The sequence below is a fragment of the Plectropomus leopardus genome, chromosome 10, assembly GCF_008729295.1.
Source record: "Plectropomus leopardus isolate mb chromosome 10, YSFRI_Pleo_2.0, whole genome shotgun sequence".
NCBI classification, from domain to species: domain Eukaryota; kingdom Metazoa; phylum Chordata; class Actinopteri; order Perciformes; family Serranidae; genus Plectropomus; species Plectropomus leopardus.
Window position 1 is genome coordinate 720846 of NC_056472.1, and position 22357 is coordinate 743202.

The 22357-nt window shown below is 40.3% G+C and overlaps 1 protein-coding gene across 1 annotated transcript; it reads left to right on the top strand.

The window, feature by feature from the left end:
- Positions 1-9469: 9469 nt before the first annotated feature.
- c1ql2 (complement component 1, q subcomponent-like 2) lies at positions 9470-11129 on the top strand. Its single transcript, XM_042495060.1, has 2 exons — positions 9470-10069; positions 10950-11129. The coding sequence occupies exons 1-2, from the start codon at positions 9488-9490 to the stop codon at positions 11127-11129; spliced, it is 762 nt and encodes a 253-aa protein (XP_042350994.1). The 5' UTR covers positions 9470-9487.
- The last annotated feature ends 11228 nt before the right edge of the window (positions 11130-22357 follow it).

Here is a 22357-nt window from a genome sequence, read left to right on the forward strand (position 1 = left end):
AACTTATACATAACATGAATGTTTTTACCAAAAAAATATGACAACCAGTGTTCTATATTTAGGACTCATTTATTGTATTGCATATTATTTCTCTTTTTTTGTTGTATCGAAAGTATATAAACTGACATTAGTCCACTTGGTAAGGAAAGGGAATGTGTGTTTATTCTACATTCTTTTTCTTTTATGTATTAGCATTTTTTGATTGACATATTTATTTGATTATGTTTTCCATTAAAAAAAGCAACATAGTAGCATGAGTTGCTTCCTGACCTTCACAGTGAAATGGGTGTTTGAAAGTGCAGTGTCTGTTTGTGTCACATCAGTCCTCTGGACTCGACCCCAGCAGAGCAGACAGGAAGTGGCAAGTCAGACTGACCTCAGTCCATTTTCATTTACACCTCCCAACAATATGTCAGCACACAGGGTGGACTCTCACTCATTTGTTTTGCACTCACTTCCTGTCCAAAACCAATTATGTTGGACATGGAATCACACACACACATTCACACACACGCACGCACGCACGCACGCACGCACGCACGCACGCACGCACGCACGCACGCACGCACGCACGCACACACGCACACACACACACACACACACACACATACAGTCACTTGCTCCAAAGAAGTGGCTCCTGGCATGTGGCTGTGTTTGATGTCTTAACGTGCTGCAGCCTTGGCCCGCAGCACATTGTGCTGCTTGGTCAAATGTGTCAAACTGACATTTACGCAAAAGTTGAGTGAGAGATGTTTGTTTTCATTTGGCTCTGGCTGCTGGTGATGTACAGCTGAGGGCATCTTGTGATTAAAGTTCCACCAAACTGCTTTTGTGCCCCTCAACAAGGAGCAGAAGCGCTCAGTAATCTGTGGTTTATCAGTGGTACACAGGGCGTGACATCTGATGTGTGTTCACATGCACTTTCAGTGTGTGTGTGTCTTCGCCATGTTCCAGGAAAGTCTGCCAAACTAAATGTGAAAATATGTCAATTGTCACATTAGTGCTTTTAGATGTAACGTCCTCACTATCAGAATGAACATCAGATAATTCAAAAAGCATTATGAATAACATGGTGGAAAAAAATCATATATTCATCATATATTTGGTTTATGGTCTGACACCTCTGACACATGTTGGTAAGGTTTATTAGGTTTAGACACAAAAAGTACCTGGTACAATTTAACATTGTACTCGGATATTGTCGGACTTGCAGTGGACAGTTCATTGTGGGTCAAAATCTATGCAGCAGGACCAGAGATATTGTCTTTTTTATTCCATGCACTCTTCTTCCATGTACTGACTAAAACCTGGTTCAGACATTACCCAAAAGACAACAGTCCAGAGATATCCAGTGAAGTTTTTCAGAGATCACTGCCATATTGCCTGTATCAGGGGATGTCAAAAAAATGGGAAAACGCTATGTATCATATCAAAAGGAATTTTAGGAACTTTGAAACTAAGAGGTTCATGAATGATTTAAAAAATAATGCCACTACTGCACTTTTGAGTGGATCGTCTCACTTTAAAAGAATCCTGGATGCCTTAGTTGAAGTAAAAAGTAATATTCACCTTGTCAAACAGAATCACAAAATCACAGAAGTACTTCAGTGCTAATCAGACTGCTTTGCCAAAGCAGGCAAAGCACTATTTAGGAGGGTGTAATCTCCACAGAGCTGTGTATGATGCTAATCAAAGAAGTTACTAAAACTACTACTGGAAACTGACTGCAGAGCAGACAACAGGGTGGAAGACTCACGTCTAAGGGATGTCCTCAGGTTAGCATGTTTTGACCAGTCACATGTCTTACCTTCACAGGGCACAATAGTGTCACATATACAGGAGCCATATGAATCATCAGAGAAAGCCACTGAACTGGAAAGTGACAATGCATTAACAAGGGATCACTGGATGTTATTAAAATTACCTACATTTTGTATAAGGTAAAAGTTAGATTTATTAGCCAAGTTTAAAAACAAAATTACATTTATCCTTGATCCTGCTACATCTTTGGAGTTGAAGGTTGAGTTGATTAAAATCAGCAGCTACTATGAAAATTCCTTCCAGTTGTTCGGGCATATTGCTGCTCATGGAATCATTCAATTCCTGCAGGGCATTCTTTGAATTTGCATCAGAGACTTACATCCTTATGGCTCCCGACAAGGTCTGCCCATCCAGTGCAACAGCCTGATCTGGGATGTTAAGGGTTAACCATGTCTCTATGAAGATGTGCGCAGAGCAGTCTCTGATCTCGTGTTGCTGAGTGAGTCTCAATCACATCTCATCCACTTTATTCTCCTCCTGCCAAGGCTTCGTAGAGGAGCAGATCTCAATCAAGGTCGGGTCAGCCTCGCCCTGATGCCGGCTCTCCTCCCTCGCTTCGTCTGTTGCTTTTGGTTTCATTTCTCCCCTCTGGTCTGACTGGCACACACCACCGGTGGGGATCCTCTCGCTGTCTGCTGCATTCAGTCCAAAACTCACACAACTTTTCCCGATGTTGATAAGTGCTTCTCTATTGTAGAAAAGTCATGCTTCAGCAGAAGGGATCATGGTGTCAAAAAAAATAGAAAGTAGAGCAAAAAAGTAGCAAGGATTTGGGGAGGTACTGGCTGCTGCATCTCCATGTGCTGCTGTCATCATAGCAAGCATCATAGCATAAACTCCAAACAAAAAACAAAAAACACAAACACTGTTTGACAGAGTAAGCACTGTGAAGTTGTCTACTCTACTTCTAAGTTCTGCTTTCAAGACCACATTGTTGAAGCAGTGCAGCAATGATTTGAAAGACATAATCTAGAAGTTAAGATCATAAAAAAAATGCATTTATTTGATCCCCAATTAAGACACTGGTAAGAATTGATTTACCTTGTTAATACTGTCTGTTTTAAAATGCAAAATAATGCTGTTTTAAACACGTGAATAAAAATCAAATTAATGGTGACTAACAACTGAACTTCAGTGATAAATCATGATTTAAAAAATGTTCGATTGCCCTATTTTAATTCCATTGCTAAATAAATAGCCATGACATACTGCATAATACACACTTGAATTATAGATAGATGTACTACTATGATCGGGAAAGCTAAATCTTCATGTTATCTTACTTCCTTACATATGAGTGCTGGTAACTCCGCTACATTTTGGAAAACAAATCAGTTAGGAATAAGTCACATTAATAATGTGAGGCAATGAAGCACAATGATGAACAAATGATTCAGGGGTCTTGAAAGGTGGTACTTTTTTTTTTTTTTTTTAAATGGAGGGCTTTTGTGCCTTTAATGGCTAGGAAAGCTTTAATTTGAAAGGGGGAGAGAAAGGGTGGGCGACATGCAGCAAAGGGCTGAGGCTGGAATCAAACCCACGGCCACTGCAGCCAGGATACAACCTCTGTGCATGGGGCACCTGCTCCAGCCACTGATCCACCAGACACCCCATACTTCGACTGTTTTGTTGTCCTTTTTTGTGTTGTTGTTCTTTTTATTTGTTGTTTTTCTTTTTCTTTTTTTCTGTGGATCATTATTTGACAAAGCTCATCAAGATTTCCACATAATTGAGCATCTGTCTGATTGTTATGACAGCAGTTGTCTTGAATCTTGGGTGTAAACTGTCAAAGGTCCTGATTCTTCACAGCTTTCAAGCACTACTGGTCTATGCTGGCTTGAACCCTGGAATGGGTGCTTGTGGCTGTATTTTTCATTCGAGTTTCAAGCCCATAATGTAATACAGAGATCAAATGAAGGAACCTTGTTTTCAGGTTGTGATGTTCCCAGCATGTAGAATGTAAAACAGGCTGAGACTATAGATGAGAGGAGGCACAAGCTGTTATTGAATCAAAGCCATCTTTCCCCTTCCTTTAGCTCTGTTTTACCATGGAGAATTCTTTAGTTATAATGTGCACACACACACACACACACACACACACACACACACTCAATTACTATGCATTGTTCAATTTTTGAAAAATCAAGCTGAGAGTGAGTCTGTTTTTCCTCAAATCCACATGGCTGCTAATCACCAACTCAGAATGATCTCATCTGTGCCCATCAGGGAGTGTGCTCACTGTGTGGGGGCTCTGTGACTTCCTGTTTGTGTGTCAGTGAACTTGTCTGAATGCATTGTGTTCATGGATGTGCCTCTGCTGTGCAGCAGCACTTGTGTCTGTAGTTGTGTGTTGTCATGTGTGAGTAGATGAGTCTGGCACTCATCAGCAGGGTGGGGGAGCTCCTGGGAGATGACACGGGCACTTTGATAGCTGCTAGCTTAGCCTGTTAAGACGGGGGATATGAGGAGAAGTTAAATCCTGGATCTGTGGAGATAAGGGTTAGCTGATCCTGACAACAGAAGGCAAGTCGTGCCTTTGTCACAGATTAGGTGAACCAACACTGGGCGCCAGCCAACTTTTAGATGGCTTCTACTGTAGAGGCTCTCTCTCACCCCGAAGCTAAAGGTGGTGGTGCAGTGCAGGGAGAGGCCTCCAGGGGCCTGTGACGTTCTCCACAGGGGGACCCCTGAGCTTTAATTAATTTGAAACCAGAGCTCACATTATGTAAAATCTCACAGGAATAAAGCCCATGTATGACAAGCACACAAAGAAATTTCCTCCCAATGTAGGCGAGCTCCCAGCATGCATCTGACCACTGGGGAGGGGTAGGAGCTGTTTCCACATCAGCGGAAACAACAGTAAACTGAGCTGAGCAGTTTGTGTTTGTTATATGAGCTGAGACCACTGGCTTACCTCACAAGGCCACATGGAACACCTGCTGTTAAGAGGCGTCAAGTCAAAACTGATATTAAGGGCCATCCACACTGAGAAGGATAACTGTAACTAACTATATCTACAACTATACCTATAACTATAGTTTTAAAAAGTGTTCCAACTCAAGTGGATGGCAGACTCCGCATTACAACTGTAACAACAGTGAAAGTGGAAAATGATATTGTTTGGATCACTCTGAGAGCAATTTCATGAACAAGAGAAACACTAACAGCCAATGAGAATCTGTCTTACTTAGATGTCACATCAAACATGGATCCCAACATCAAATCTGAAGCAGAAAATATATGTTTTTATGTCGAAAAAAATGTGTAAAACTGTAGACTGTTTTACTGTTTGTTTGTTTTTTTTAATTTTTATTTGATGATTTATAGTTGACATAAGACATTTTGAATTTAGATCCAAATCCTCTGAATTTGTGTTCAGTTTGGCTGTCATTGGGACATTGAAGGCAGTGTCTATCCATGGCAGGACAAAGCTGTACAGCAGTTTCTGAGCTGTTTGCAGTCTGATGCGGGAAGCGATGTCCACCAGGCTCAGAAGAAGTCCACAACCGCCCTCGGAGCTTCTTCAACCAGGCCTATTGGCAGTACTATCAGTCTGTGCCAAAGGGTTGAGGCAGCCAAGTTATTAACAATCAAGTCCCTGCCCCTATAGGAAAGCTGCTGCAGCAGCCATTTCCATTTAGTCAGTCTGTTAGAATGCAGGCTAAGTTAAGTACTACAGCTTTGGTGCTGTAAGGCACTTTAGCACACACGACAAAAGAGGATAGAAAGATGTCGTGCTGGAAGACAATGAGAAGTCTGTGTAGGTGTGGATCAATGTACAAACCCCAATTCCAGTGTAGTTGGGACGTTGTCAGTCAGTCAGTCATTTTCTGTAACTGCTTGTCCTTGGAAGGGTCACGGGGGCGCTGGAGCCAATCCCAGCTGTCAGCGGGCGGAAGGCGGGGTACACCCTGGACAGGTCGCCAGACTATCGCAGGGCCGACACATATAGACAGACAACCATACACGCTCACAGTCACACCTAAGGGCAATTTAGAGTCACCAGTCAACCTGAGCTGCATGCGGACTGTGGGAGGAAGCCGGAGACCCCGGAGAGAACCCACGCAGACACGGGGAGAACATGCAAAGTCCACACAGAAGGGAGTTTGCCCATGGACCGAACCCCGTTCCAACCGGGCTTTGAACCAGGAACCCTCTTACTGTGAGGCAACAGTGCTAACCACAATGCCACCGTGCAGAAACAGAACAGCAAGATCTGCAAATCCTTTGAACCTATATTCAATTGAATATACTACAAAGAGAGAGAGAAAGAAAGGGAAAACAAGATATTTAATGTTCAAACACATTCCAAAAAAGCTAGGACATGGGGTAACAAAAGACTGGGAAAGTTGAGGAATGCTCAAAAAACACATGTTTGGAACATTCCACAGGTGAACAGGTTAATTGGAAACAGGTGAGTGTTATGATTGGGTATAAAAGGAGTATCCCCAGCAAGGATGGGGCTAGGCTCACTACTTCTGAACAACTGCATGTGCAAATAGTCCAACAGTTTAAGAACAATGTTTCTCAACGTGCAAGAAATTTAGGGATAGGGAAAACCAACATTGATTGCCCGCGACCTTCGATTCCTCAGGCAGCACTGCATCAAAAATCAACATTATTCTGGAAAGGATATTACCACGTGGGCTCAGGAACACTTCAACACTGTGGTCTGATGAGTCCACATTTCAAATTGTCTTTGGAAATCATGGATGTCGTTTCCTCTGGGCCAAAGAGGAAAAGGACCACTCAGACTGTTATCAGCGCAAAGTTCAAAAGCCAGCATCTGTGATGGTATCTGTATTAATTAGCATTAATGGTATCTGTGAAGGCACCATTAATGCCGAAAGGTACATACAGGTTTTGGAGCAACATATACTGCTATCCAAGAAACATCTTTTTCAGGAACATTCCAAGCAAGACAATGCAAAGCCACATTCTGCACGTGCACAACAGCGTGGCTTCGTAGTAAAAGAGTGCAGGTACTAGACTAGCCTTCCTGCAGCCCAGACCTGTCTCCCATTGAAAATGTGTGGCGAATTATGAAGCGCAAAATACGACAACGGAGACCCCAGACTGTTGAGAAACTGAAGTCGTACATCAAGCAAGAATGGGAAACAATTCTACCTAAAAATTTTCAACAGTTCCCAAACGATTATTTAGTGTTTTTAAAAGGAAAGGTGATGTAACACAGTTGTAAACATGCCCCTGTCCCAGCTTTTTGGGAATTTGTCTCAGGCATCAAATTCAAAATGAGTAAATATTTGCAAAAAAACAATAAAGTTTATCAGTTTGAACATTAAATATCTTGTCTTTGTAGTGTATTCAATAGAATATAGGTTGAAAGGGATTTGCAAATCATTGTATTCTGTTTTTATCTACGTTTTACACAATGTCCCAACTTCATTGGAATTGGGGTTTGTAAGTTTTTGACTGTGCTTTATCATGTAGGAGCGTGTTGTACTGTTTTATGCAAGACAGAAACAGGACATCAAGTGGACCAGAAGCGATGTGATTGTAGGGGGACTTTGCCTGCTGTATTTTTCTGTATTCCAAAATGAAACTCAAAGTTTTTTCCTGTTTCACATGAATATTTGGATTTGGAACATGAGTCAAAACACTTTGCAGGCTAAGTGGCCGAGGAACTATAGTCTGTTGAAACAGCATCTAAAACCTTACAGCTCTGTGTATGGTAACAATGGTTAAAATGTTATTGTAATCTCTCTCTCTCTCTGTGTCTGTCTCTCTGTCTCTTTCTCTCAGTCTGTCTGTCTCTTTTGGTCTCTGTCTCTCTATGTCTCTCTCTCTCTCTCAAATTTAAATCAGCTTTATTAGCTGAGCTTTATTGAATGTTTACGTAACATTGTTGCCAAAGCAAAATAACAGGTTGTTAAATGATTACATTTCGCACAAGAAAAATTAGACCGATTATCACAAGATAAGAAATACATTACAGAGAAACATTTTAGACACATACTATTTACATACTGTCTTAACCATGGAGAAACATTTAGTGTAGAGCTTGTTACTCTTACTTTATAACAACATTCCCCATATTTTGCAGCTAATACTGCATACTGATGTTTCTCCCCACATAGATAAGAGAGTTTCTGAAGTTTTGGGAAATGGTTAACCCCAGGATCTATGTCGTTTTAGTTTGTCTAGCTCTCTCTCTCTTTCTCTGCAAGTTACCCAGTTAGCAGAGAAGATTCCCACAACATTGGCTAACATTACCTAAAGGTTGTAATAATGTTTTTTTTTTTAAAATTAATGTTCAAAGAACCTTCTAAGGATGTTTATCATTTCAAATAATGTCCCTTAAAGGTTAAATGCTGACTGAGACAAAATGTTTGAACTGCAACATTGTGAGGATGTTTTGGTGATGCTGAGAGGTGACAAATCAGAGAATGTTCTTTTGAAAAACATTCCTACAATGTTACATGAGAACATAGGGAGAACATTTTAATAGCAGCATTCAGAACATGTTATTGAGAACTGAGAATACAGAACATTTTTTTATGAAAATATAATGTGATATGTTAACAAAAAACATTTATTATTTATTTTATTTTTATGTTTATAAAAAAATATTACTCTAACTTTAAAAAGAGCATTCTGGGTACTAAAAGAAAACTTGCTTCTGAAAACGTTACTAAACATTGCATTGGTTGCATTGTACCGTTCTCAGAACGTTTTGAGAGCCAAAAATTGCTCACTGGGTATAAGCAATTTGTTTCCTAAGTCTATTGACAGAATTATTTCTTGCACACATATGAGTGCAGGCTGAGCAGAGGCTGAGTGACTTTTTATGAGAAATGTCGGAGAAAATTAATGTTGCACTGATCAAGCTTCAATACAATCATTTTAGTCGACATATTAAAAAAAGGAGATATAAAATAATCTGGTGTTTAAATTTGACAGTGTTTCTCTGAAGTCCTGAGTAAAGTTCAGGTAGCCTAACGGTTTAAGATTTAAAAACACTGCTGTCTTTTAACTTAGAAACACCGTTTTTTCATGCAGATTGTTCTTTTAAAAACAGCTCCATCTAAGTGACAGTATTCAGCCTCAAACACATGAGCTGCATTCAGATGACTGCTGTATAAAAGAGGAAATGTTTCAGTGTCTGCAAGAAATTCAAAGTGTCAGTAATGCCTCCTGATCCTTCCCCGTGAGGCTATGCAGAGGGATTTATCATTCATACATAAAGATGGCATGATTATTGTTGCAGTCTTAATCCAAATTGCAACAGGCTTTGCCCTCAACCTGTTACGTCAGCAACCCCCGACTCTCTTCTCCCTGCTCCCAGACCAACAAAAACCGCTGGAAGCCTCTTCCTGCTCGGAGACTTGGAGATCCGCCGCGTGCAGCCGTGATGCCAAAACCAATCTCTCTCCTGTCAGCCGCGTGACGACGAGTGGCTTTGTCACCCACTGACCGCTGCGGGCTCCACCGGGCTGCGGGGTCACTCTCTCTCTCTCTCTCTCTCTCTCTCTCGTCCCCTCACCCCGGGTTTGAGTAACTCGGTGTCGGTGCACTCTGTTTCCGCCGCGGCTCTCAGCTCCCGCCACCCTCCACCATTACGTCCCAAAGCAAAACGGACTTTTTAGCTCTCGCCTCCCGGACTCTGCAGAGGAAGAGACTGATCGCCGCGGTGATCGGCATCGTCATGGTTCTGGCTCTCATCATCGCGATCCCCCTGCTGGTCCAAACTTCCAAAACCGACGCGCACTACGAGATGATGGGTACGTGCCGGATGATCTGTGACCCGTACAACACCAAACCCAGCGCCACGGCTCTGGAAGTCATGCAGGACCTAAGCGCCATGCCCTCCCCGACCTTTGTTCAAGGGACTAAAGGAGAGCCGGGTCGACCGGGCAAACCCGGGCCGAGGGGTCCGCCGGGCGAACCGGGGCCACCGGGTCCGAGAGGTCCGCCGGGGGATAGAGGGGATTCTGGAAAGAAGGGACACCCGGGGATAGGGGGCACCGCGCGGACTGAGGTCGGCGGAGAGCTCGGCTCTGCTGTTGGAGGCGCAAAGATCGCTTTTTATGTGGGTCTGAAAAACCCTCACGAGGGATACGAAGTTTTAAGGTTCGACGACGTTGTGACGAACCTGGGCAACCACTATGACCCCACAACCGGCAAGTTCACGTGCCAAGTGTCTGGGATTTACTACTTCACCTACCATGTACTGATGCGCGGAGGAGACGGGACCAGCATGTGGGCAGACCTGTGCAAAAACGGACAGGTAGGCTACATGTTACTCTGCAAACATGCACGTGCTGATTGAACGACTAAATGCACAAAGTTTGTGTGTGTGTGTGTGTGTGTGTGTGTGTGTCTCAGGGCTCCATGGCACAACAGTGCCACGGAGAGCAATTGCGCACTCAGTCTAAAATCCATGACTGTGGTTTGGATTCCGGTTCTTCATTTGATCCCAGAGTTCCTACTGATCCTTTAACAGTCTTAAAAGGCATACATATATTTATCTTCAAGTAAGACCTTTGTTTGTATTAAGATGACTTAAAGTAATCTTTCAAAAGTCTTAAAAATGTTAAGACAGGTGAATTAGGATATAATGAATTGTGTGTTTTTTTGGTTTTTTTGACGTTGAATTGTAAAATCTCAAAATGACTGGTAACATCTTTATTTTGTTTTAACAGTTTAATAAATTCCTCTTAAACTTGTTAGGATGACAGTGCAAGCAGGTAAATCTCACATGTTTCACTCTAAAATTGTTTTGGTGTTTTTTTTCAACATTTGAGGTACTACTTACTTTTTCACTGGGCAAAAAACAACGCCATGCTTGAACAAAATAAAACATTTATGCAGGTTTGCTTATCTGAAAATTCGTCTTAAACTTCATTAGGAGTCGCATTATAACGTCTAAACAGGTCTGAAATCTAACTTGACTTACGCACTTACGCTGCAGAAGCCCCGATAACCACTTATACCAATAAATCAATTGAATACTCACGTTTTGTGGAGAACTGTGACATAAATATCACAAATATCAGGAGTTTTATGATTTGAGCGCGCATTTTTGGCCGTGCAGCTGGTTCACAGCTCTCTCTCTCTCTCTCTCTCTCTCTGTCTCTCTCTCTTTCTCTTCATCTCTTCACGCGCAGGTCCGAGCCAGCGCCATTGCGCAGGACGCCGACCAGAACTACGACTACGCCAGCAACAGCGTCGTCCTGCATCTGGACTCCGGGGACGAGATTTATGTCAAACTGGACGGCGGGAAGGCACACGGCGGAAACAACAACAAATACAGCACATTTTCCGGTTTCCTTTTGTACCCGGACTGAAAAAGGATAATCGCAGCCCTCCATCCCAGAACTGCTGGGACAGAAAGACACCAGTTCAATCTGATCTGATCAGACCGACCAGAGGAAGCTGCCGCCGGGCAACCAAGCACTCAGTCTCATATTCACTCTGAAAATCTAACTTTTCTCATACACTGCAAAATCTGAAAAGTTAATTGTACTAGATTTTATAAAAATCTAGTAAACTAGACCTAATTACCTCAAAAAAGAAAAATAAACGTTACTTTTCTAGCTTTTGTGAAGTTGTTGCAATTTAAAAACAAAAAGTTTAACTACATCATCTTTCTAAGTTTTAGCAACTTCAGTAACTCAAGTTTACTGAGCTATATATCTGTATTTTACAAACTAGCCAATCATATTTATATTTTCTTAAACATCTTAACAAAACAGAAGTGGCAAAACGCTTAACTTCGTCATCGGTAAAATTCCCTTTGTCATTATCAAGTTAAGTCAGACTAAGTTGATTTACTGAAGTTGCAAACACAGAGAGTATCAGGTAATTCCATTTGCCATTTTTAAATTGCAACAACTTCACAAAATTAATTAAATACAGAAAAATTTCAAGGAAACGTAACATATAAAGTAAATATAAATTAAGATTTGTAGTTAAATTTGCTTTATCAAGGCAATTGGTTTCAAATATTGTTTTAGATCAACTTGTCAGATTTTACAGCATAGAATGAGACTATATTCCATATAATTTCACTTATTTCCACAATAGTTTCTCAATGATTTTCTACAGAAAAAAATCAGATCTCTTCACCCTGGCATGTCCAAGGACTTGTCTGGTACGTGTCACTTTGCTTTGGAAAGAAGTGAAAATATTACAATAAATTCAAATAATAATTCATGAGTGTAATCTCAAGAGCTATTTCCTTCCATTGTTTTGATACTCTGCTGCAGATTAAGAGCCATCATGCGATGGATTCACAGTCTGTTTTTGCAGTGCAGGTGTTGTAGCGTCTTCTCTCTGTGCTTTGTGTGGAGTTGAACTTCTTTAAGGCCCTGCAGAGGGCTGGACTGACTGAACTGAAAAGGCCTTGCTGACCTCCCCTTTATACAGAGGACTTATCTGTGTGACGTGATGCTATTTTTGCTTGAAAGTGTGTCTCACAAAGATATATATCCAGTCTATACAAATGTATGTACTTATGTATATATTTATTCAAATGAATATCATCAGCCATATAAGTTTTAGCCCACAATTAACTGTCCATGCAGTGTTGAAGAAATGTTTCTATATATGTCTTTGTATTCCAGTATAAACGTTGGTCAGTAATTTCAATAAATGATTATGTTTTCTACGTGGCTGTGGGAGCTGGCTGTCAGTGAGAGCACCGAGGAGCAGTCAGACTGAACGGAGGCCAAATGTTTCCTGTGATCAGAAGGAATCTGATTTTACAGCACGATGTAGGTTTGACTTAATCGACAGAAGATTTTCACAGCGGGCCCTGAGGTGAATCATTCTGCAGAAAATTTCATTTCAAGGTGTTTTCACTTCTGACGCAGACTTCTTATCAGCTGGCTTTGGGTTTTCATCTGTATTCTTGTCTCCTGATCTTTGTGTGTGAATGCGTGTGTGCAACATACAGTAGAAAGTGTAACAAAGTACTTTTACTTTAGAAGGTAGAAGCTAGATTTATTGGTCATTTTTTTAAACAAAGTTTAAAAAATGAAATTGCAATTATCCTTGATCCTGCTACATCTTTGGAGTTGAAAGTTAAGTTGATTAAAATCAGCAGCTACTATGAAGATTCCATCTGGTTGTTTGGTGATATTGCTGCTGATGACATCGGTCAGTTCCTGCAGTGCATTTTTTGTACTTGCATCAGAGTCCCTTGTCCCTTACCTGAGTATTTCCACTCTATGCTACTTAACACTTGTACTGCATTACATTTAATAACTTTTTACTCCAATGCATTTATTTGGTTTTACAATAAAATAACAAAGTACAACACACTGTTGACGATGAAACCAGTAGTTTCAAACCTCTCTGGCTCACGACTGCTCACAAAAAGCTGTGTTTAGTTGGATGTGTAGGTCCAGGTCATGTTCAGATATCTGTGAGTCATTAGCAGTTCCACCAAAAGTGATTTGCTCTTTAAACTTTATATGTCTCATTTGAATAACAGTTTGAGGCCCCAGTGCCGTATATTTGTCAAAAAGGCAACAATTAGAAAGACAAACAAATTTCCATACTGTGCTTCTTCTTTTATACTCTACCATTAAAAATCTCACAACCCTTTATAATATTCTATTATAGAGTTTAGCGGGGCCCCAGCACTAGGTATGAAACCCCTGTACCAAACTAGCTAACATATGCAAAGCAGTTAACCCTTTGAACCCTGGACTGACATCACTTTTTAATTTGGTTTGATTTCCTTTAAAACATAGGGGGAAGAGCAATGAACAACTTTGCAAGAAATGTCCCACAAATTGTAAGAAATGAGTAATTAGGAAAATTAATTAGTAATTAAAAAAAAACTTTGGTAAAATGTCTATATTTACAATTATCATAATTATGTTGTTTATTTTATCATTGTTTATTTTTCAGGTAATTTCCTTTTTTTTGACTTTTCAGTTTTTGGTGTTTGTTTGTGTGTTTGTTTTTGTGTTAATTTTCAGTGGGTTTTTTTTGTTTGTTTTTTACTTTTTACTAATATCTTGCTAATTTCTGAGTCTTTTCTTCTTAAGTTGCTCATTTCCTTCTTCCAATGTTTTTAAAAGAGATCAAGTCAATATTCCCAGGTATCAAAGGGTTCAAGTTAACTCAGCCTCAAGCAGCGACAATAGAAAATGTTTTCTATACATTGATGCATCACTGAATAATCCAGTGATATACCATACAATATTATATCGTTATAAATCAGCTGCATGGGACATTTTACAGCATAAAGGGTAGTTTTATTTTTGATGCTTTGAACACTATTGTATTTTAACTTCAATGGAAGTTTGAATGCAGGATTTTTCCTTATAGAGTCCTACACTGAAAAGGTAACTGCTTTCATGTTAACAACAATGTTAACTTGAATATGATGACATCATTGTACTAGTACTTTTGCTTAAATGCCGAATCTGTGTACTTCCTTCACCACTGGAGACATAAAGACAGAGAGAGAGGGATGGAGGGAAGGAGAGAGATTAATGCGTGGAAGAAACAATAAGACAGACGGAGAGAGAGAGAGAGTTTGCCTGCGTGTGTTACCCCAAAATGCATGTGTATGTGCGTGTGTGTGTGTGTGTGTGTGTGTGTGTGTGTGTGCGTGTGTGAGACACAGATAGATGTCCCTGTCAAGGCACACAGCTCTGCATGCATATCTTGTGGTGGACAGTGATCCATTCCTGCCCTGATAAATGTTGAGATGACGTTTTGTCTCTTCGCTTCGTGTTTTATGAGCGCCCCAATTAATTAAGTCAACAGCTCAGCAGTCATACTCCAGTCAGGACAAACGTCCTCATTAAGCCGCCCAGACTTGGCGGTGGCAGGACACTTTAGGTCATTAAGGTATAAAGCATCACATCCTGCAGGTAAATGTGTCATTCATCCAGCCAGCTGTTGACTGGAGTCCCGGGCCCCAGTGCAACGTTAATGTTTGTACTAGCTTGCAGGAGGTAATCCCCTTAAACATTTTAATATCAGCATAAGTTTCACCCATCATGGACTGACCCTTGGACTGTGAGAAGAATGAAAATGTCATTTTCTCCTGTGGTCATGCAGGGTTGTCCTTCTATCCAGGTGTCTTTTCCTAAACAGCCGTGATTTTAATAAGTCAGCTAATAATGAATTCAATATTTAAGGTAGGTGTTTTATACATCCACATGTGTCATTTACAGAAGCTGATGTTTTGAATCTAAACTGTGTGACAAGATGAGGTTAGGCGCATAATAAGAACGTTGGTGGTCAAAAATGATAGTGTTTCCAACAATGATAAAACCATGTGAGAGGGACTTATTTTTACATCAAAAGTTTAAATACCTATAAAGTGAAAGTTATATTTGGACCACAATAGACTCATGTAGAAAGTGAAGCATACAAACTATCAGGGGGAACTTACACGGTTGAATCTGTTGTGTGAAGGACTCTGCAGCAACAGACTTCAGGACCATGGACAGAGGAGACTCCTGCCGCTCACCAGTACTCCTCAGAAGCCCAGACTTCTCAGTGTCACTGTGTTGTGCATCAAATCATTTATAGTTTACAGTTAAATCATGCTCTTCTCAGGTCAGTCCTGATTCTAACATCTGATTCACCTGATTCTTTCTAACGAAAACTGTTGGCAGTCAGGTTACTTTGTGGGTAATGTAGGAACCAGGTTTTGACTGGGGAGACAAATTTATGGAATTAAAAAACAAACAAACAACCCAACAACCTACATCCCAGGATCAGCTGTATCAATGTTGATACTTACACAAGTAGGTGATTTGAAGGGGGAAGGGGAGAACACCATCCCCCTTGTTAGAAAAATGACCAAAATGCATCCCTCTTGTTAACCTGCAATCTGGGTCTCGACTCAGACACTGCAGGGAAAAGGAAATTCTTAGCCTTCTAATGATATCAGTATTTTTGTACACAGTGTACACTCATTGCTATGGGTAATTCTTGCCTCAGGCTCCATTTAGCATTGATGGAAACACAACACCCAGAACACTCTTATTTCAGCCCTTTTACTGGCGAGATGCAATGAGGCGCCTACACAAAATTCCATCCATCTCAACCTAAGCAACACTCAAATGCTGATCCCAATTAGTCTGCACAAAGTTTGAAAGAGAGACTGAACAAGCAGGAGATATAGAAAGAGAAGTAACCACTGTAAAGTTTTTGCAGACCTCCATGCTGCTTTCTACAGTTAAACTTTTTGTCATTCTGTCCGTGATGCTGAATGGACACAACACACATACATGCGCACACACACAGACAGACAGACAGACAGATAGATAGATAGATAGAAAGAATCTGATCTGTTTGTATAAGTCACCCTCTCTGAGCCTGTCATTCTAACTCCAGCCAAAAGGGTGCACAGAAATGTAATCCAGCACTGGGACATTCAGTTTGATAACACAGCGTGGTCAAAAGGATGTGGTCACATTCTCCAGCAATCTGCTTCACATCTATGGGAGGGCAGATTGAAGGTTTTCAATTTGAATCAAAATAATTTTACCCAATAAATTTAATTGACTCTGTCAATTAAAAACTGCAAATTAAATAACAGTTTAACTAAATATGTGCTTAAAGCACTTTGTAAAATTAAAGAATCTGTGATATGTGTGATTAAACTCTTAAGTGGAGCAATATATTAAGTGTGAAAGTAACTGGGAAATACTTCTACATCTAGTCATTTTAACCAATAAATAAGTCATTGTAAATGTTGATATTGCCTGACTCCCAGGAAGGACTTTCTCTGTCATGATGGCTGCCTCAGATGATTTATTTTGCTCAGTCCTCCCCTGTGTCCCTGCCTCAACATTTCTCACCATGTCCTCATCTCTGAGGGACTTTCCAGATCTGCCTTCCTCCACCTGTCCACCAGATGACTCACAGCTGATGGAACTTTTCTGTGTTACAATGCTTGTATTAACAGTTCATTGACACATCCACATTGTGAAAATTAAAACATTAAAACAGAAACATGTAATATTTATGATAATTAAAGGAACTCATGTTGTGATCACAGGAGTAATATTCTAATGATTAATATACTTTTTTCAGTGACTATCAACTGACATGTTGTTTGCTCACCTCCTTCCTCAGCCACTGTGTGTACCAGGATTGGGCACTCCATTTACAAAACATACACTTAACAAGCAAGATTGTTGCCGGCTGAGCAGCGCCTCATTCTAAGCAGCGCCTACAGCAGGATGAAGCTGCATTTATACTTTGGCCTGATAGCAAGCAGAGATGGGGGCAGCTGATTTAGTATGAAGAGCTTGCTTAGAGTTTGGTTGTATTGATTAAATGAGTGCTAACAGAGGAGCAAAATGTAAACACATTCACCTCCTCCTCTTCTGACTTTTTCACATACAAAAATATGCGTGGGCTCCATTTATGTTTGTTTTCATTGTCTTCCCACTGCAGCGGCGTAGATGGATGACACATGCTGATGATGTTTAATTCTTGCATACTGATGTCGATGGATATGCGCCGTAGCCTGCAGTTCAGTAGGTGACATCATATAGACTGCATGCCTCCTCCTCTAAAATAACCTCCCTATTCACATCAGAAAAGTCTGACCCTTTAAATCCAAACTTAAAACTCAACTCTTTACTTTAACTTTCAGTTGGTTGCTTATTCTTCAGGGTTGCACATGTTGCCATTACCCCTCTGCTGGGTCTCAATACATCATTTAGCCTCAGACTATAGTCCATCTTTGTCCTGCAGATGAAAATACTGAACACTTTCTGAGAGCTACTGCATCTGTCTGTCTCTGTTTCACAAACACAACTGTGTGCCCCTTCTCTCTCTCTCTCTCTCTCTCTCTCTTTCTCTCTCTGTTTGTCTGTCTCTTTGCTTCAATTTTATTTTCTGTGTTTTTAGTCTGCCTTTTGTCCAGGTCTCCATGGTGGTGAGGGGATCATGTGTCTCAGGTCTGATTGGTGACAGCTGAAGTTGCACAGTGTCCTCTTGGATCCATTCTTCATGTATCTTCATGATTTATCAATCATTTGATCATACTGATTGTCTATTCTGTCATTTTACTATTTTGGTTATTCTGTGCACACAACATCTATTGCATATCTGTCCTTCTAGGCATGGCCATCCCCTCTTAGTTGGTCTCCCTGAGGTCCATTTTTACCCATTAAAGTTTTTTCTTCTTTATCTAAAGCAAGGGTCAGAGGTTGGAGGGTGTAATATGCTATTCAGATTGTAAAGCCCCTTAAAAGAAATTTGTGATAGTAAGTGAAGTTGACTTGACTTTAATGTCAAATAAAAAAATATCCTATCTTCATAAATAATATAACATTATTTTCCTTTTCAGATATAGAGGCATGTGGACAAAGAGTAAAGATAATGCAATGAAATCCATCCATCCATCTATTCATGCAGACATACATTTTCTGTTGCATATCTTGTGGCAGGCATCAGACCTACTCAGTCTCCAAGAAACTGGGTTTATGTTGAACTCATACATTACAAGTAGCCTAATGCCACCTGAGTAAAATTTTAACAACATTATGAGAAAACACATTTAATTAATTGATCTACAGAGTTGAAACTGTTCACACTGAACATATCACACTGAACCTTTGACAACAAATTAATTTGTTTTCCTACAATATTGCACAGATGCTGTGATCCCACTCGATACTAACTACTGCTGCCATTTTTATTAGTCATACCTCCACTATGAGTACACACATATGATTGTTATTGTCTCATACATAAACTGCAATATTTGCATGTAGTATTAAGTGCTACCATAAATCACTTTCCTATTTTTAATGTTTATTACTATTGTTATACGTTATGCTATTGTTACCATTACTGTTGCTGTGCATCTCTTCCCTTCTCCCTCTCTCTTTCTTTTCTCTGAATCATTTTGTCATCTACTGTAATTTTTTTTTTTTACATGCCTGCTAGACCCCATCCCAACTAAGCTCCTTAAGGAAGTTTTGCCCTTATTAGACAACTTTTTATTAGATATAATCAATGCGTCTTTATTAACAGGCCATGTACCCCAGTCTTTTAAAGTAGCTGTCATTAAACCTCTTCTAAAGAAGCCCACTCTCGATCCTGTGATTTTAGCTAACTATAGACCGATATCTAATCTCCCCTTTATTTCTAAAATCCTTGAGAGAGTGGTTGCTTATCAACTCTGTGACTTTCTCCAAGATAATAGTTTATTCAAGGACTTTCAGTCAGGCTTCAGAGTTCATCATCGTACAGAGACGGCACTTGCAAAAATTACTAACGACTTATTTATCGCTTCTGACACAGGTCTGGTCTCTGTTTTAATCCTGTTAGATCTCAGTGCCACATTTGACACCATTGACCATCAAATCTTACTGCACAGACTGGAAAACGTAATTGGCCTTAAAGTAATGGCACTAGCCTGGTTTAAATCTTACTTATCAGATCGTTCCCAATTTGTTCACATCAATGATCAACCCTCCGCACATACTAAGGTCTGCTTTGGAGTGCCACAAGGTTCGGTGCTTGGACCAATCCTTTTTACTTTATATATGCTTCCTTGTCATGCTGACGATACACAATTATATCTATCTATGAAACCAGATGAAACTGATCAGCTATCTATACTTCAAACATGTCTTAAGGATGTAAAAGCCTGGATGAGCCTCGTTTCCTGATGTTGAATTCAGACAAAACTGAAGTCATTGTTCTTGGCCCCAAACACCTCAGAAGCTCCTTTTCCATACATCTGTGATAGCCATGTGGTACTCTCACTACCTGGGGCTTGCGATTACAGAGCCTGGGTCTGTTGAATTGCACTACGCTAATCCTGTTGCCTCTCGGGAACATTCCTGCTCCCTTGTTTCCTAGTTTTCTTGGATCCTGGCCGTAACCTTGACTGTGCCTGACCGTGGTGATAGCTATGCTGATGCTGCGACCCTGCCTTTGGTTGTGCTCGTGCTGTGGCTGTACTGATACTGTGCCCCCCGCTCGCCCTGATTGTGGTCTGGTCCTGGTTGTGCTGATGTTGTGATCTTGCCTTTGGACACCTCCCTATCAACATATGCATGAGACTGTTATCATTATCCTCAGCATCATCATAGAGGGCAATTAATAATTCCACCTCTACCGTTATTGTAATATGACATGCATCTGTTTCTATTATTGCTGTGCCTCTCTCCTCCTCTCTCCCCCTCTCTCCCCTTCTCTCTTTCTCTTTCCTTTTTTGCCATGATTGTATTTCATTTGTTATGTACGACATCTATTGCTCGTCTGTCCGTCGAGGGATCCCTCATCATCCTCTACCGCTCTTCCTGATGTTTTGTGATAATGGGCTTTATAAATAAAATTGACTTGACTTGACTTGACTTTTTAAATGTCCTACCTACGGGCCACAACTTACAGATCGAATACTTTTTATTACTAAACTTAACTCTCTGAGGAATGGGTGATATGTACCCATATGAGCCAATATAAAGCTCCCACAAACTCATTTTCTCAGTAAAGTAAAAATATTTAATTTCTTTATAAAGTATACCAAAAATATGTTATTTTCTAAAATAAACTAAATCTTTCTTTATAAAGCACTTTTCATACAAGGGATGCAGCTCAAAGTGCTTCACAATAAAAATTCAACACAAAAGCAAAACAACAACAAGATCAGATAATCAAAAGACAATAAATAAAATATAAAAGTAAACTTAAGACAGTACAGAGTCTAGTGGAAATAGTAAAGGGATAATTGGTATAAAATAATAATTAGATGATTTACATTAATTAAAAGCATCAATTAAAATGATTTCAGCTTTAAAAATGTTGTCTAAGCCTGCTTCTTTTATAGCTGCTTATTATTTTTCCATCATTTTGGAGCAGAGTTGACTAAAGCTGTGCTGCCTATTTTCTTGTGTGTAGAATTGTGTGTCTTTAAATACCCAGCAGCAGAAGATCTGAGAGCTGGTGAAGTCATGAATATTGAAGCTGGCTTTGTCTGTCTCTATAGGCCGGGTTGTTTTCCCTGTGAGAATCAACCGTGATGGCGAGCTAGTGAACCAGGAGCTCCTCCTATTAACAGGAACCTGCAGTGATCATTATGTCCCTGTCAGTGTGGTTCGACACAAACTAACTGACCACAAACTGCACTCATTCATTCATCCTTGATTCCTTCACAAACACATTATTTACGAGCCCATTCCTTCTCCCTTTGACTGACCACTATCTCAGACTTTAGGATTTTAATGGACAATCCCCAGTGCTGGAACCACAAATCATTAATCCATCATAAATGTGTTGATGTGGTTGTTTGTTCAAAATGAACAACTATTGTGATGAATGTTAAGTGCTAAGTGGATGACGTGAATAGTAGTTTGGTTAATTAATTGATTACTATAACCTCTTTCAGAGTATGTTCCACAGTAATTCTAATTGAGTGGAAGTGTAAAAATAGAGCTATAACAAGTTCCTAAAAACCTGGTTCAAATACTGATATATTGGCATGACCATAATTATTTACTTTTGAATATATTACTTTTGCTTTTTTCTATTGTTTTTTCTAAAAATACATGGTACCTTTCAACTGCATTCTCTTTCTTGTGAGTTTCATTGAATGTTGTGCATCAGTGAAATAATTCCCTCTTACTTAAGTTTCCTAGAATCTTTCCAGCTACCCGCCCTTAAGCTGTTTGCAATAAGAACATACAGCTACAGAAACTGTTTCTTTATGATGCAAACTTGGCAGAATTTTAAATTTGACACAGTGCACGTCACATCTTCTGTCTGCACACTGATGCACTGAAAATGTTACCACAGGGCAAACACTGAACCTGCTGCAGACGTAAATATCTTGAAAACCAGACTTGGGAAAACAGACCAGCCTAGATTTAATATGATAAATGTTACCCCTTTAAAAGGCACTTCACTTTGTGACTGAAGTGCCTTTTAACTGGCTGACATTTCACACAACATACAAATCAGAACTCTGAATCAAAGGTAAACCCTCTGTGAGCCACTGACGCAGAAATCTCCATCTTTGTCAACAACTGTCAGACTTCATCAGACCTGCTTGTTTACTGTCACCTCCTCTCCGTCCCAAAAGCCTCTCTGCTAAATAAAAGGCAACAGGTTTTTATGGCACAACACAAAAAAAAGTACCAACGGTGAGACAGCGCAGCGGCCGGGATAAAACACTCTATTTGTTGCTTTCTTGCCTCTCTCATTTAGCCAGCTCTCGGAGGGGCCGCGGACAGGCAGGTGCATGCTTTATGTGTGTGATTGACACCTGAGCCAGGGTTCTGACACAGACACTTGATTCCCTCTGCACCAGCACTAATAAAACAACACGCTCTCTGTCACTTCCACAAACAAATAGTGGAGCAGGACGGTGCTGCTGGCGAGCGTTGGGCATCACACACTAACTTTTTCTGACAAGAAGCAACGGTTTAAAATAGGTTTGTCTCTCAGAGAGCAAACAGAGGAACTATGAGGCGAAAAGAGCACTTAGGGGAAACATTTCACTGCAAAGAAATCCAATATGTTCTGAGGGGAGGGGAAAAGACTTGGATGGCGCATTGCTACAGCACTACTGTGG